Source organism: Branchiostoma lanceolatum, chromosome 16 (assembly GCF_035083965.1).
Source record: "Branchiostoma lanceolatum isolate klBraLanc5 chromosome 16, klBraLanc5.hap2, whole genome shotgun sequence".
In the NCBI taxonomy this organism is placed as follows: domain Eukaryota; kingdom Metazoa; phylum Chordata; class Leptocardii; order Amphioxiformes; family Branchiostomatidae; genus Branchiostoma; species Branchiostoma lanceolatum.
In genome coordinates this window covers 7,820,839-7,835,818 of record NC_089737.1, presented here as the reverse complement: position 1 = coordinate 7,835,818, position 14,980 = coordinate 7,820,839, and the positions used below count along the sequence as shown (strand labels likewise).

The following is a 14,980-nucleotide window of genomic DNA, read 5'->3' as shown; positions in this document are numbered from 1 at the left end:
GCGAACTGATACGTTTTACATGGCATTGCCTGTATGTCATATGAAACCGTCTTGTGGAGAAATTTTGGAAACCGAGATAGCGTTTGGAAGATGTGTCTGTATCTGCGTGGCCGTTACAACCGCCATTCGGCGTACTAGTAACACACCAACTTCGCAGGCACGCGGCGCAGCAGCAGATGGTTTCATATTACACTGAACAGCCTGTCACACATATAAGTGCATGTGTTGTTAAAAGCTTTCTAATGAGCATACCAATACAGTACTCGGTGCCGGCTACAAGTCAAACTACGAATTTTATGATACTTGAAGGCATGACTATTTCTTGTTCTTTTCTGAGGTGGTATTAGATACATATCAGTAGGTACGTCCACTGGTCATTTTGTACATCGTGCATAGCCTGGACATTTTTGTGTTGATTTTTGTTTTTTCTACACATTGTGAATAGAAAATACACAACTGAACTGACCATCGTGCCTTTGAGACCTTGGTTATGAAAAAAAGACTACAGTGACTTTATTTTATGGAAGACATCCTCTACTTCGAAAACTCTCAAACCGATGCAGGCGTGAGAGGAAAAGCCAAGATGAGCCAACAAAATATCTTGAATTTTGAAATCTAAGTGATCGCGAAGGTTGCCTATTTTGATATATATGCGACATTTAACATGTTCTCTATTGTCGCAAATAGTTGTCTGTAGTTCGAAGGGGACATAACTCTCTCTCTCTCACTCTCTCTCTTCATCTATGTCTCTCTCTCCCTCACTTTCTTTCTCTCTATCTTTCTCTATCTCTGATTCTCTCTATCTATCTCTAGGACTAACTTTCTGCCTCTGTCGTTCTTACTGTCCCTCTCCCATTCTCTTTCTTTTCCTGTCCAATGGGTCATTTTCTGACAAAAATTCTTTTCAGCTTCATCTCGCAAACATTGCAAAAGTCAATCTGGTCACTTATGAATATTCACCTTCGTCCAGCTAATTGACATGTTTCTACATGTTGGTCACTTAATCATGCGCCCACAAATTAGTCTGTTTTTTAGGATAAATTCAGAAGTTTGACAAAGAGCTGGCAGTATTCCTCAGGCTCTTCATTTGATTCACTTCGACGGTCGGCCCAGCTTTTGTATCGCCAACTACTTCTTCTAGACCCTCCGTCCAAACCCAGCTTTGAGTCGCCACGTTTCAATGCAGCTTCGAACCGGAAGTCAGGTGAAAAGTTTCTATCCGTCTTTACCAACGAAAGCCGGAAGTCAGGTGAAAGATTCTATTCCTCTTTACCAACCTCAATGCTCTCAATAGCTTGCTAATTTCCCGAGAACAATCGTGGAGTAGAACACATTGTGATCAAGGACAGTAGATGCTTTAAACAACGTCTGGGGATGGTTGTGACCAGCTGAACATTCAGTATTATATCCTGCCATCGCCATGTGCCTGCGAAGCTAATGTGTTACATCCAGTGGTTGTAATAACAGCTATACAATACTGAGTTAGATACCAACTCTGCACCCAAAAGACGTGTTTAGGTACTTTAGGTGATTTATACCACCAGTTCACGAATTGTCAGTCATCCAAGAAAGGACGACACAAAAGCATTGCTTGCTTACAGAACTAACTGCAAAATATCAAAAGAAGAAAAATAAGATTTCAAAAGTGAAAGTACGAAGGAATTTAAAACCTAAAAGAGTTCATTGAGGTCCGTCAAAAGAATACTTGCGCACAGCAGGATCAGTGGTGACAATGAATTCGATATCGAAGCAAAGAGTTGGCCTTCTGATCGTTCTTGCCTTGACGATAGTTTCAACTTTCGCAGCAAATCAGACTTGCTTTCCTACGTGTCAAAAGAAAACCATTGACTCTTGTGTTCCCCAGGACAAAATGGTGAATGACAACGGCCCTCAAGCCTCTGTTCATTTGAGATACAAGTCAGAGTGTGTCATTTGTAACAGCAAACAAGAATACCCTTCAGTTGAAAATCAACAAAAGCCAATGGAAAAGTGTTTTCCTGGGGTAGAATGGCTCGCTTTAAGAGGTTTTCAATACGGGAAATTATCGTCCCTAAAACTTGCTGTCATCGACCCTACAGCCCTTACCAGTCTTTTTCTTATCGACGCTGGAATAACTGAACTAAGCGACGCGACGTTCAAAACCTTTTATCGACTTAAGAATTTGATTCTAGACGACAACATGTTATCTCACATTCCCAGAAACTGGTTTGGCGCATCTTATTCACACCTTGAACATCTTTCAATCTCTGACAATTCCATTTCAAGTATGGATCCGGGATGTCTTAAAGATATGAAAGCACTTTTCTCTTTACTTCTACGGAGTAACGACTTGAGAGAAGTACAGAGCGGATGGTTTGTTGGGCTAGACAATCTTGGCACGTTAGATTTGAGCGGAAACAAAATTAGAACGATTTCACATAACGCGTTTGGTTCTTTGAATCAACTGGATCGTCTTGACTTAAGTTAAAATGATATCGTGTGTCTACAGAAAACAGCATTCCTTGGTTTTGACTACCACTCTATACTTCTTGGCGGAAGTCGTCTTGTCGCGCCCAAAGCAAACATTTTGTATGGCAGTCCCTGGGACATAATTCTTAGAAAGTGTGGCCCATACAAGCAGTGGATAATAATAGTGATCAATGGTTTAATTCTAAATATCAAATATGAACTTAGTGAGGAAAGATTCGTCGTTGACTGGTTTGATAATTCTGAAAATGATCGTGAACTCTTATTCAGAGAATTTCATTCATGTGATCGGCTCCCTAAGATGGTTCGGTTGGGCCATTTTACATCTTCTCCTCCCTTTGTAATTCTAGCGGTCGATACTAAAGTACAAACAAACAGGCCGTTTTCAAGTCAATGTTTAGAGGCTTGGCAAGAAACCCGAGGTTTAAGTTTCTACCTGACTAATTTAGTGCCTTTGCGAGTCTCTGCTGTAAAAACAAGCGGCAAAGACGTTTCCGAGAAAGCAAATGCTTTTAGCGTGATCGTAGAAAAGTCTAAGAGACGACCAATGAGAGAATATTTGGAAAAGGAGACAGAGCATTCTGTTTCAAGGGTGGCTTGCTTTGCTATCGTTGAAGAACAGAGACACGATTCATTCTTTAACGTGTCCACGAAGGAACGCGAAGAAACAAAGTGTTTTGAAGGAGAGACTTCTGCGAACGATAGCATTTGGAACACAGAGACAAGCACAACTGTTGCAAATATATCTTCTACCACACCTACTGATAACAAGACAGTCAGTACTGACGAAAAGAAAATAACTCGGCAGGATAGTAGCACAACCGACGGACACGCAAACTTTTCCACCCCTCAAACCACTGTGCCCTCAAATGTAGTCGGTACAACACATCCAAACATCGCTCTGATAGTTTTCTTTTTGCTGGGAGGACCAGGTATCTTATTATGCTTCGTAGCTTTGCTCTGCTCTAGAAAAAGAAGAAACAAACCTAACCAACATCTAGGACAAGTCTCGACAAGTGCTATCTCTAGTGTTTTACAAAGCAACCCGATGTATCAAGGAGGTAGTGTTGGAACAACGCCCCGGACTGGGGACTTGCAAGGCTCCCTCCAACTAGATGACCGTGTGTATAATCAAATAAACGACGATGAAGTGTACGATCCATCGGGCCATGACTACTCCGAAATAAAAGATGAGAATACCAACGACCAAAGTAAACAAGCTTTAGACTCCCCTCAAACTGACGACCATGCGTACAATCAAATAAACGAGGATGAAGTGTACGATCCATCGGGCCACGAGTACTCCGCAATAAAAGATGACAATGGCAAACCAGCTCCTGGATTTCCTTGCGAACGTACATGTAGATACAGCGAAGAAAAATACGAAAACATTACAAGTGCATCTGAAAAGGCCTCACAAAACGAGGACCATGAAAATGACTACGACGACTCTTTGACATTGCGTGCTGCAGTAGCTGAAGTCGGACTGACCGCAACTAGAAAAGTTGGCACCAACACTGTGCTCTACAAAACAGATTCTGAAGCGAACTCAGCTGATGACACTCAGACAGCTTATGAACATACTAATCGACAAGTTGGCGCTAACACTGTCCTGTACAAAACAGATTCTGAAACTAAATGAGTTGATGACACTCAGACAGCTTATAAACATACAGATTGTACAGGTATTTCAAATGACTGAAAGATTTTGACAGAAGGACCATGTGCATAGGAAGATGTTGTTGGTAATGTAACATGGACTATCATGCAACAGTGATAGCACCACACCAACTGCTCAGCCTATGGGGTGGCGCGCCTAGTGGTTAGTGCGTGTGAGATTGTGATCCGGCACCCGCGGACGCCGTACATGTGGGTTCGAGTCCCGGAGCCGGCAGTTTATGTTACTCCTTTCCTAAGAAGAAACGACGGACTAGTCGATAAGAATGTTGTTGCCGGTGAAGATTCAATTGAAGGAGAAAAATATGTCGAGTTAAGGAAGTCGGACTCTAGGGAAAATCTAGAAGAAATGTTAAACAATGACAATGTTAACGTTTGTCAATAACGTTTCATAATGTTTCCATATGGTATATAGATTAATTGCTGTTTGATCTTAATGTTGTGTTGTTGACGTCACTATTTCATTGATTGTTGGATTAACTGTTCATAACTGTTATTTTGTGAATCTTTATATTGATGTTTGAAAAGTTATCAGTGATTTTTGTGGTAGAAATAGGTAACGTTATAGTTATTAAACATTTAAAGACGATTCATTATTGATAAGCAAAGCTTATGCCAGTGTAACATGTCACTGTTATGATCATGATACTGTTGTGTAAGACCATGTTTTCCTTTATTTTTGTGATGATAAAGTTATTTCTTTTGCTACGGATGATAAATAAATGTTACGTCAATATTCATGTATACATGTATATGGCTTGTGGTCTTTTTTTAAAATTCACGACTTCACAAGAAGTACTTATTACCCAATACTTGAATCTTTCTTTCACGACATTGCTCTTTTTGATATATAAACGCACTTAAAAATTAAATATATTAAAAATTTGCAAAATTTTATCACTTGATATTTTGAATCTTTCTTTCAAGTCATAGATTTTTGAGGGGGCTAGTTATAAGTGTATGATTGACACAGTAACTAAAATATTTGAAAGAAATGATAATAGAAAATAAAACACACTTGGGTGAAGGTAAAATACAATATATTTGGTATAGACACCGAATAAAGTTTTACATAAAATCGTGCTAGATAAAACATAAAATAGACGTATTCCTTTCTTCAGTGTATCATATACATTCATAGCAGCTCTTTGCATTGTAGAGTGTCGCTCACAAAAGTGAAATCATGACGTCGCCAGCAACAAATTCAACATAATCTTCCGAAACAACCCACTCTTTCTTGCATAGGTATAACATCTACTAACATAATTCCACCAGGGTACATAATCCTGCCACCCTGAAAAGATACGTCCAAAGAGATCTCCAACCCAACGCCCCGCAGTATAATGCACTCCTGTATATCTAAACTGTGCATACCTGGGGGTGCTGCACTTGAGATCTCTTAAACACACCATTTTTCAAAGTGGTGGATTTATGTAACCCGGCATATTAGTGTTAATGGAAGTTAAAAGAAATTTCAAAGTAATAGCATAGTTTGTGTTCAATACAATAGATTCACCAGATGACAATGCACACAGGTATTCTGAATTCACAAACCACTACAAAATATGAGATATATAATGTATATACACAGTCGAGTTTACACAATATGATTCATATCATAGTCTTACTTTTATACATATCAATATGTACTGATCTTATTCATTATTGAAGCAAAATCAAAGTTTATATACCAACTGAAGGTACATGGCTGTTTTGGGTAACATACTGAATATTGATATCACGAAAATGAATAAACACCAAAACCACTTTTGATAAAGTGATTTTTCTTTTCAAAAGTCTTTTTCACATTCAGTCTTTGCTACTGGAATCAAATGATCGGGTTGGAACGTTCCATCTCTACGCCATGATGGGGGGTAGTGATGATCTCAAGTGGACTTTGCCGTCATGGGTGTGGTCATCATAGAATGGATCGGTCCCCTTAATGCTCCTGAAAAAATGAATTTTTAAAAATTATGAAATTATGCTTTAAAAAGAATTGTTGAAAATTATTTATCAAAATGGCTGATATGTGTAACATCTACTAACATAATTCCACCAGAGTACATAATTCTGCCACCCTGAAAAGATACGTCCAAACAGATCTCAAACCCAACATCCACCAGTATAATGCAATCCTGTATATTTCAATTGTGCATACCTGGGGGGTGCTGCACTAGAGATCTCTCAAACCCAACGTTTTTCAAATACTTGCACATATATGTACAAAACCCTGCAGTTAAAAAGTAGGGATAGGGAGCCCAAGCCTACACCACTTACTCCCTTACCTTACATTAAAAAATCATAACCAAACATGTAGCATGTCCAGCACACGAGATAGCAAAACCAGAATTTCTGTAGCAGTGCTGTAAAAAGCTGCTAGGAGGCCATGCAATTATCAAACTTTTCGTAAGGATCCATTCACAACTTCTCAAGTTATAATAACTTGAGAAGTTGTGGGTGAATCCTTACAATATTTGGTAGGAATCTGGAAAACAAACTTAAGGTCAAGTTTGATAACTGCTTGACCTCCTAGTATAGCTTTCTACAGCACTGCTGCTGAACTTCCAGTTTTAAAATCTCATGTGCTGGACATGCTTTGGTCATGATTTTAAATACTAGTATGCTTGCCACAGACAGACAGACGAAACGCACAAATAGCAACATAAACATAAACCTTCTTCTGGAAGGTAAAAAAAGGTAGTTGATCTCACCTGGCCACATATGGATGCAGCCTGCGGAGTGTATCTGTGGTGTTGATGGCTGGTCCGTAGCTGTGGACGGCGGTGCTCTTGGTGAAGCCGTCGGGCAGCTGTTCCTGCAGCCCTCCCCACGTGTGACCCTCACGGTCAATACCCTCGGGGTTCTTGTCATGGAATCTGAGGTAAAAGTAAAAATCTTTAGATGTGCTGTCTTGATTCATGTGTGTTCATAGTTATTTGAATGCAATAGAGTGACAGGAAAATGGGGGTGTCATCACAGACTGACAGGAAATAGAGGTCAAATTGGAGATGATGCACGTGATGTTTAGAAAATGCTAAAGGAAATTGAGTGCCAAGAATTTGCTCACCTTATGTTGTAGTGTGTGACGAATCTCTGTAGGTCTTCAATAGTCGGTGGTTGCTGGACGTAGCGGTCGTTGTTGGCGCTGTAACCTGAGAGCTCCTAAAAAACAGAAAAAAAATGAATTGTTGTATTCTTAAAAGCATGAATGTTTTGTGTAATATTATGGCAGAAAGCTGAACAGCTATTTTTTGTACACCACATTAGGATTGCAGACACCAAATTTTAAACCAGCTTAATTCTAAAGAAGTTAAGAAGACTGATAAGAAATTTGATGACTTCAATCCTTGTGTTGGAAAATAAACCTTTCTTATGATGATGTATTTTGCTTTAAAAAAGGCTATTATCATATCTCCCTCTCTCCCTTGTTTCTCTCTCTTTTTCTTTCTTCCTTTCTTCTATCTTAATTTTTTTACCTCTAGAACAGAAAAGTTTTGCTAACCTGCCATCCGACAGCCGTCTTGCCGAGTCGGTCAGTCTCGCTTGCCGTGTCTCGTTGGGCACCCTTGAACCAATTCTTCGTTAGGCTGCAAAACAACAACAAAAACAATTAAATCAAATTACATAAAAAGAACATCTTTACTAAATGAGAGTTTGTATAAAGCATCAATTTTGCTTTCACTAATGTCGCACAGGAACAGGAAAGTTAAGATATTTAAAAAGATTTTTGAAAACGTGTATTATACCTGGAATGGTTGTTGGGTGCGGCCATATTAACATATTCTGCTGGGTCGTTCTTTCGGGTTCTCTCCGCAACCAGACTGGGAACTTGTTCAACTCTGGTAAAGGCCTGTAAAAAATCAGTGCACATTGTAAGTATCTTAATAGGGGAAGCTATACTTTTTGTAATGTATTGTAATGGATGGCATTTCAGTACCAAGGAGAAGTTTTAAAAGCTACATTGTACAACTACATGTAAACAAAGAAGGAAGGAAGGAAGGAAGGAAGGAAGGAAGGAAGGAAGGAAGGAAGGAAGGAAGGAAGGAAGGAAGGAAGGAAGGAAGGAAGGAAGGAAGGAAGGAAGGAAGGAAGGAAGGAAGGAAGGAAGGAAGGAAGGAAGGAAGGAAGGAAGGAAGGACCAGCAAACAAAGAAATCAGACGTACATTAGCAGGATGTCCGAGGAACGCTGGCTTGGCTGTCTCGTGAGTGAAGCCGGTGTCTCTCACTGCTCTGTCTGTCAGGTTTGGTAGAGGCTCCTTCCCGCTGGGGTCTTCGCTCCTCAAGAAGTTTGTCTTCATGATGCTGACTCCCGTGGGGCGGTCTGTCAGCCATCCCTGTGTTAAGAAAAGTGTTCTCTGTTAACTCTGTAACTGAGCATCATTTTTTAAACAAAAATTTGCACCATTTTTATATTTGGGCTCCTTTTGAATGATTCATTCCCCAAACCTGGAGGAAGTACTAGGTGTTTGATCTGACAGCCACTAACATTGTACAGCAATATCCGCAAACATTTAATGGCATGCGTGTGTGCGCTGGGCCGCCCATGGAAAGTGAATACCTGCAAGACCCCATGCTGTGTTACACTGGTCAGGGTTTGGGGAATGTCGTTTAGATGTGTTCTATTTTTTACAGACATATGTGATGACATAGACAGTGATTAAAAAACTTTATCATTTTTGTCAATTACTTACCGGCATTTCCCCCTTGTGCGGAGAGCCGGGGTGGAACGTGACGGGCTCGACGTTGTATGCGTGTGTGAACCCAGACTCCTCCTTGTTTCCGATAGAATTGTGATAGAAGTCAGCTGGAGAGGAAAAAGAGCAACATTCATTTAAAATTCAGCAAAATCACAAATTGACAATTAAGTCTAAAATATGAAAATTCATAAACATTTATCATTCTCCAAAACAGCAAGCTGTCACCCTCATATCTATATTAGATCTCAAATTTATACCACCCTCCAGCAGAAATAATAACTTGGAGTTCATTCAAAAGTAGAATGCATTTCCAAGGTGCTGATTTGCCATCCTTCCAAAAATTATTTGCTAGTGATTTATTAAGAATAGCTACTTTGAAGTACATTTTGTATGGTGTGTGTGCACGTGAGTGAGTGAGTGAGTGAGTGAGTGAGTGAGTGAGTGAGTGAGTGAGTGAATGAGCAAATGTCAGTGAGTTAGCAAGTGTGAGTAAGTGAGTGAATGAGCAAGTGAGTGAATGAAACACAGAATAACTAACAACATAGGAACTTACTTTTCTCCATAGGTTTGCCGTCAAACCTAACATGAGTCTCAGTAGTCATGAAGCCGGGCCCGAAACTTCCGTTCTCCAGTTCTACAGGGTCCTTAGACTGGATCTTGTGCAGTAGTGGTTTGGCTTTGGGCATGATGGAGAAAGGCGCTGTGTGGTGGGTGTCAACATGGACCTTTCGAACCTGTCGGTAGAGAACAGATACATTCAATAACTTTGCCATTCCCTGTCCATAATTTCCTAACGTCTTCTTTAGTAAAATCATAATTTCACATTTTCCGAACAGTTCTTTGTACCCTTACTTATCCTTAATTCTGTCAAAGTTTTAAGTTAAAATGTTATGAAAGTGCACTATTACATGTAAAGCAGTGTTGAAATCAGTTCAGTCCATCAACAGTTTGGCAAACATCACAGCCAGAGTTCAAGCACCACTCAGCAATGCCACCTATGAAAATGACTTAGAACTGCAGCCATACAGAAATGGGGAGACCTTCCTGAACCACTGTACTACTGTAGGCATATAAAGACGTAGCCTCCTTTTGAGACCTTCTAGGGATGGTATCAAGAACCTCCTGGAGATATTTGACACCTAGGTCATGTTCTAAATCAAAGCTCCTCCAAAAATAAATGCCTGCCACATCTGAAGGTCTGTGAAGGAGGCTAATAGAGAGGCATCTGTGGCACAATATTCATGTCAGCAATGCCATCTATCAAATTAGCACAGGACCTGCAATGGATGTCACTTGAGGACAGGAGAACAATGTCCAGACTTTGCATGATGTACAAGATGACTAATAAACTTGTGGACGTACCGACTGATAAGTATCTAATGCCAGCTCAGAAGAGGACCAGAAATAGTCATGCTTTTAAGTACCAGAGTTATCAGCCAAGGATTGACGTGTTCAAAAATTCGTATTTCCCGAGAACCATAGTAGAATGGAACTCGTTGTCATCAAGTACTGTAGGAGCTTCATCACTAAGTAGCTTTAAAGAACAGTTGCAGTCAGATATGCAAAGACTAGGTGTAACAGACCGTTCGGTGTAATATGACCAGCTGCTGCCGCGCCGCGTGCCTGCGAAGCTGGTGTGTTACGCCTGATGGCGGTTATACCGGCTATATAGATACAGATACAGATACAGACTACAGTCCATGTCAAACCTACCTCAGCCACTGTTGGCGTGGTGATTGGCGTCTGCCGTACAAAGCCGCTCCCCTTCATGTGGATGTTCCTCGGTAGCGGGTCCCTTCCGTCCGACCCCTTGGAAGGCAGGAAGTGCAGCTTCGTCACCGTGTTGTAGTTTCTCGCCACGATGCGGCTGTGAGTGGTATTGCAGGTGTTGTCATTAGCAACTATTGTAACATACTTGATTGACTTTCCTCTTAAAAAGGAGCACTTTTTATTTCATTTTACTTAGATGAGACCTCCCCTTAGTGCTGAAATGCCATCCATAACAATACAATCTAAAAGAGCTGATACAATAACCAGGATATTACAACTTCTCTTTGAAGGATTAAAAAACAGAGAAAAATACTAAAATAAATGGAAAAGAGGAAAAGAAAAAGTTGCTTGCTCCCCAATTCATGATCATTTATTTACAGCAATTATAGTGAAAATTTGGTCATAGGAAATATAGGCTGATTTTCAGGTCAGTTTTATAAAAAAATGCCTCCGCTCCTGAGGTGTCGCCAAAAATACTTTTTTTTTGATGGAAGAAAAATTAGGACACTTACCCCATTTCTGGATTATCCAGATCATCCAAATGTCTGCTGTAGTAGACGCCTGGCCTGAAGTTGGACTGGTAGCCCGTGCCCACGTGTTTGCCAGTCCTGGGTTTGAATCCCTCCTGACCGTACGTGGTGGAGTTCTGCGTACAGTAGAAGTTCATGACGCTGTACTGAGGTCCGGTGCTGCCCTGCACGTGCGACGTGCGGCTCCCCATTGGTAGACGTCCCATCTTTCAAACAATACTGGAAATAGAACATCAAAATTTAGTATTGAAAGGCTTATTCTATTGTCTGACAGGATGTAAAGGAAGAAGATTCTATGTAGGATAAGTTTTGGACATTTCTTAAGATATGCCAAATGACATGTTACTCATTGACAAGCAACCATTTCAAAAATTAGATATTCTAATAGTTTTATGATATATTAATGCATAATTTATCTTATGATAGCTATAGATAACATTTGGAGAGTTTCAAATTGCTTGAGTAACTGTCATTTGGTATATATTATTACCTGGATATCTAACTTTAATCAACACATTTTTTTACATAATGATTTGAATATACCTTTTCACAATTTTGCATAATGATATTCACAAAGTAAAAATAAAAATATGCGCACCTCTCACTGCAAAGAATACAATAGAAGCAATGTTATACCAGCAAAACACAGAAACAAAACTTTGAGTATCACTACAGTTAAAGTAACAATATAGGAGAAAACTAGACATTCCTTTATTCCCTGTATTGTTCTAAAAAGTGGCGGACAAAAGCCAATTAAGCCTACTTTTTAAAGGCTTCCGTTTAAGTTTTGTGTGTGTACTGATAAACCATATCGCTCACCGTTGTGTTTATTTTTCTTCGCTTTCCTAATTACACTAAATCTGGCCCCGTACAAAAGTATAGCTGCTGGGGATGGGGGGTCTATTTGGGTGTTGTAGTATCCAGTGTCCGTTTTTATTAACAGTAAACAATCTGAGCTTTGTGAACAAAGAATACAGACCTATTGAATTTTCTGTAATGTTTGTTCAAGGCATACTTGGATGCAGATACTAAGAAGCATCAAAGATTTGTTTATGCCTTGGCTTTGGAGCAATTTTTTTTCCTCACGTTTAAATACTTCATGAACGTAATTCATTATGACTTTTGTAAAACAGTTTTTCATTACAGGCTGTGAAATTACCAGCACGCATGCATCTACATGAAGCAATGTCACCCAGCACTAAATGCACTTAATTGGAACACAATATTGGATTCCATATGAAAAAGCAGTGTATCAATTATTAATATCATGACTAAGATGTGTGACATAGAACAATGATGATTGTTACAACAATTGTTACAAACAATAAATGGCAAATATGATACATGTACTAGAATAATATATGCGAGACAATATCAGATTACCAATCACCAATGCAACTAAATGTCCTGTATGCTTGAACCATAATGCCTTCATGTCAAAAGATACTACAAGTGTGTTTTGCCAAAGATGCATTTCTGCTTTCTAGCGCTATGAATTACATTGTACTTATTGATAAGACTTGTGTGTACATGTAGCTACAACAAAATCCCACACCACTTCTTTTTTAAATGTCAGTTTGATATATTTGATTGTGACCTTGGACTAGCTATTGTAATTCTAACCCCACATACCAGGCTTGTACTGTACCTTTCCATCAACCATGTCCTAATGGTAATGTGCCTTAAGAAAATATGGTCTCGATCATGGTACGCAAGCCTAATTAAACCCGAGCATTTTGTACAGAATCCAAGCCTAGCTTGTTCGTGCTCTGTGTAGTATTCAGTTACCGAAGAACGGAGGCAAAGAAACAGGTCACTTGAAGAGAATAGCGCGGTCGAAAACGTGTAAAGTCATGCTATACAACCCCTCCCACTCAATATAACAACTTTGAAGGGTTCAAGTACGTTCTTTTGTTAAACAAACCATGGACACAAAGAAAGAAAGAAAAATTGCCTCCCGGTGTGCAAGTAGTTTAGCAACTTAATAGAATATTTGTCTTTTTCAAATTAAAAGGCAAAACTTTCAGTACAGCAAATATTAGAATATGACGGTGCTAAGAAATGATAGAATTCAACAGTATGCATGTGGGAATTTGATTCTCAGCAACAAAAGGCTTAAGAAAAGTTGCTTTGAAATAGGAATTGATATTGCTAATGTTAAACAATGACCCACAACTTTTTCTTCATTGCAATTTTTCTTCATTGCACTTTTCCCATAAGAGGACAGCTGCCAAAATGCAACAAAGGTCTCCATTTGAGGATAGCTATCTATTATGCAAAGTATTTTTCAAGTACTTGCTATAAGTTTTTTAAGCACACTTAATTGGTGGAAAAGCAAACACAATAGTCTGCTTAAGAAGGCAAGGAGACAGTCGGCCCCATTCTATGTTTATTATTACTGATCATTTACTGTATATGAAATGATCTTTGATATCTAGGGCAACTGGTTTACGAGAGAAACATATATAATCTTTAAAAAGTTTTTTTGTGAAGTCTAGAAAGAATACAATGGGCACAAACACTTGAGTTGAAGCAAGAAAAAAGCAATTCATTTGGTTCAACTTGTTAAGTCTTTAGTTAACTCCTGATTCTAACCTCCCTACAAAAAGGAGGAGGATAGCAACAGCAACGGCAGATAGATATATTAAGATGTCTCTCCTTGTATCTACTTGGAGATGGGGTTGACTAACTCCTCCCAAACGCCCCTGGCTATATGCGCTGGGACAATAGGAATGTGAACCGGCGCACACACAACAGTAAACAACATTACATTTTGTAAACACATGCAAACAACAGTGAATCTTTAACTGTCAACGCTTAATACATGATTCAACATAAATCTGAAGAATGTATATTTTTTAAGTTATCGACTGAGATGCCTGTTCGTCTTAAGGTTCTCTTAAGGGTTACGTGCTATCTTTCCTGGTCACTCGTTGAACAAGCACTGTTGAATTTTACGGTTAAGCACCCTCAACCAAAAGCCTGTGTTATCACTATTTGATCATAGACTGTACTACATCAAGTACTCTCAAAGATGTTTTAAAAAGCTTTGAAAACTCAGGTTTTGATGTGCGAATCGTTACAAGTAGCCTTAGAGTTTGTGACGACATTCGGACCTAGCTCGCATGTGTACGGGCGGTAACTAAGGGGGAAGCACGCAACCGTAGCCTAAACATCCTGTCGACTTTACGCCCATTTCTAGTCTTAATTGAGTGAAGAATAGTTTTTAAAAAAACCCAAATATGACATAAATTTGCGAAAGGTTTTAGATTTTTTGATTGCATGAATCAGATTGTTGAAGAGTTTTGATTATATCGAAGACCATTGAGGCATGTGAAACATGAGGACTGTAGTGATTCATTCATTCTAGAAAGCGTGACGCTCAAAATAAGTGCAGAAAATCGCAATTTTGCGCCATAATCACCCACGAAAAATTGATTACTTACCTTCACCAATGTGTTATCCGTCAATTTGATACCAACTGGAAGGTTTTTGGGGTAGAAATCGGCGAAATAACGCCCCGATTCCGTGAGGATGTTGCAAAGCGAGGGCGCGAGTCAGCTGTGCTTGTATTACAGTGTTGGGCGTTCTTAGCAACGGTTGCTAGGCTCCGTGAAATCCAAACGCACCTCCAAGTATTTAAGTCGCGGATTTTCATACTGCTATGTGTTGAGCTTTTTTTGTTTTCTTAAACAATAAGATTATAAACTATTAGATATCAAATTATGTCTGAAATTGGGGTAAATATTTTTATAAGCAGTATATGAATCTATGGATATTAACTTGTCGTTTACATTATGTTGCTGTAGGTCAAAGTTCGTGAGCTCAAATCTCATCGC

General features: G+C 39.3%; 1 protein-coding gene across 1 annotated transcript; it reads right to left on the bottom strand.

The window, feature by feature from the left end:
- Positions 1-5,166: 5,166 nt before the first annotated feature.
- Positions 5,167-14,731, bottom strand: LOC136421391 (stabilizer of axonemal microtubules 4-like). Its single transcript, XM_066408661.1, has 11 exons — positions 14,588-14,731; positions 11,124-11,360; positions 10,555-10,708; positions 9,395-9,575; positions 8,836-8,948; positions 8,308-8,478; positions 7,890-7,993; positions 7,646-7,730; positions 7,211-7,305; positions 6,855-7,019; positions 5,167-6,091 (listed from the first exon to the last, which is right to left on the bottom strand). Exons 2-11 carry the CDS (start codon positions 11,345-11,347, stop codon positions 6,001-6,003), a joined length of 1,383 nt encoding a protein of 460 aa, XP_066264758.1. The 5' UTR covers positions 11,348-11,360; positions 14,588-14,731; the 3' UTR covers positions 5,167-6,000.
- Between the last annotated feature and the right edge of the window lie 249 nt (positions 14,732-14,980).

Coding starts and splice junctions, on each gene's coding strand:
- LOC136421391 (XM_066408661.1), bottom strand. CDS start 11,347: ATGGGACGTCTACCAATGGGGAGCCGCACGTCGCACGTGCAGGGCAGC. Junction 8,479..8,835: donor CGCACAAGGGGGAAATGCCG/GTAAGTAATTGA, acceptor TTCTTAACACAG/GGATGGCTGACAGACCGCCC. Junction 6,092..6,854: donor CTGCATCCATATGTGGCCAG/GTGAGATCAACT, acceptor TCATTTTTTCAG/GAGCATTAAGGGGACCGATC.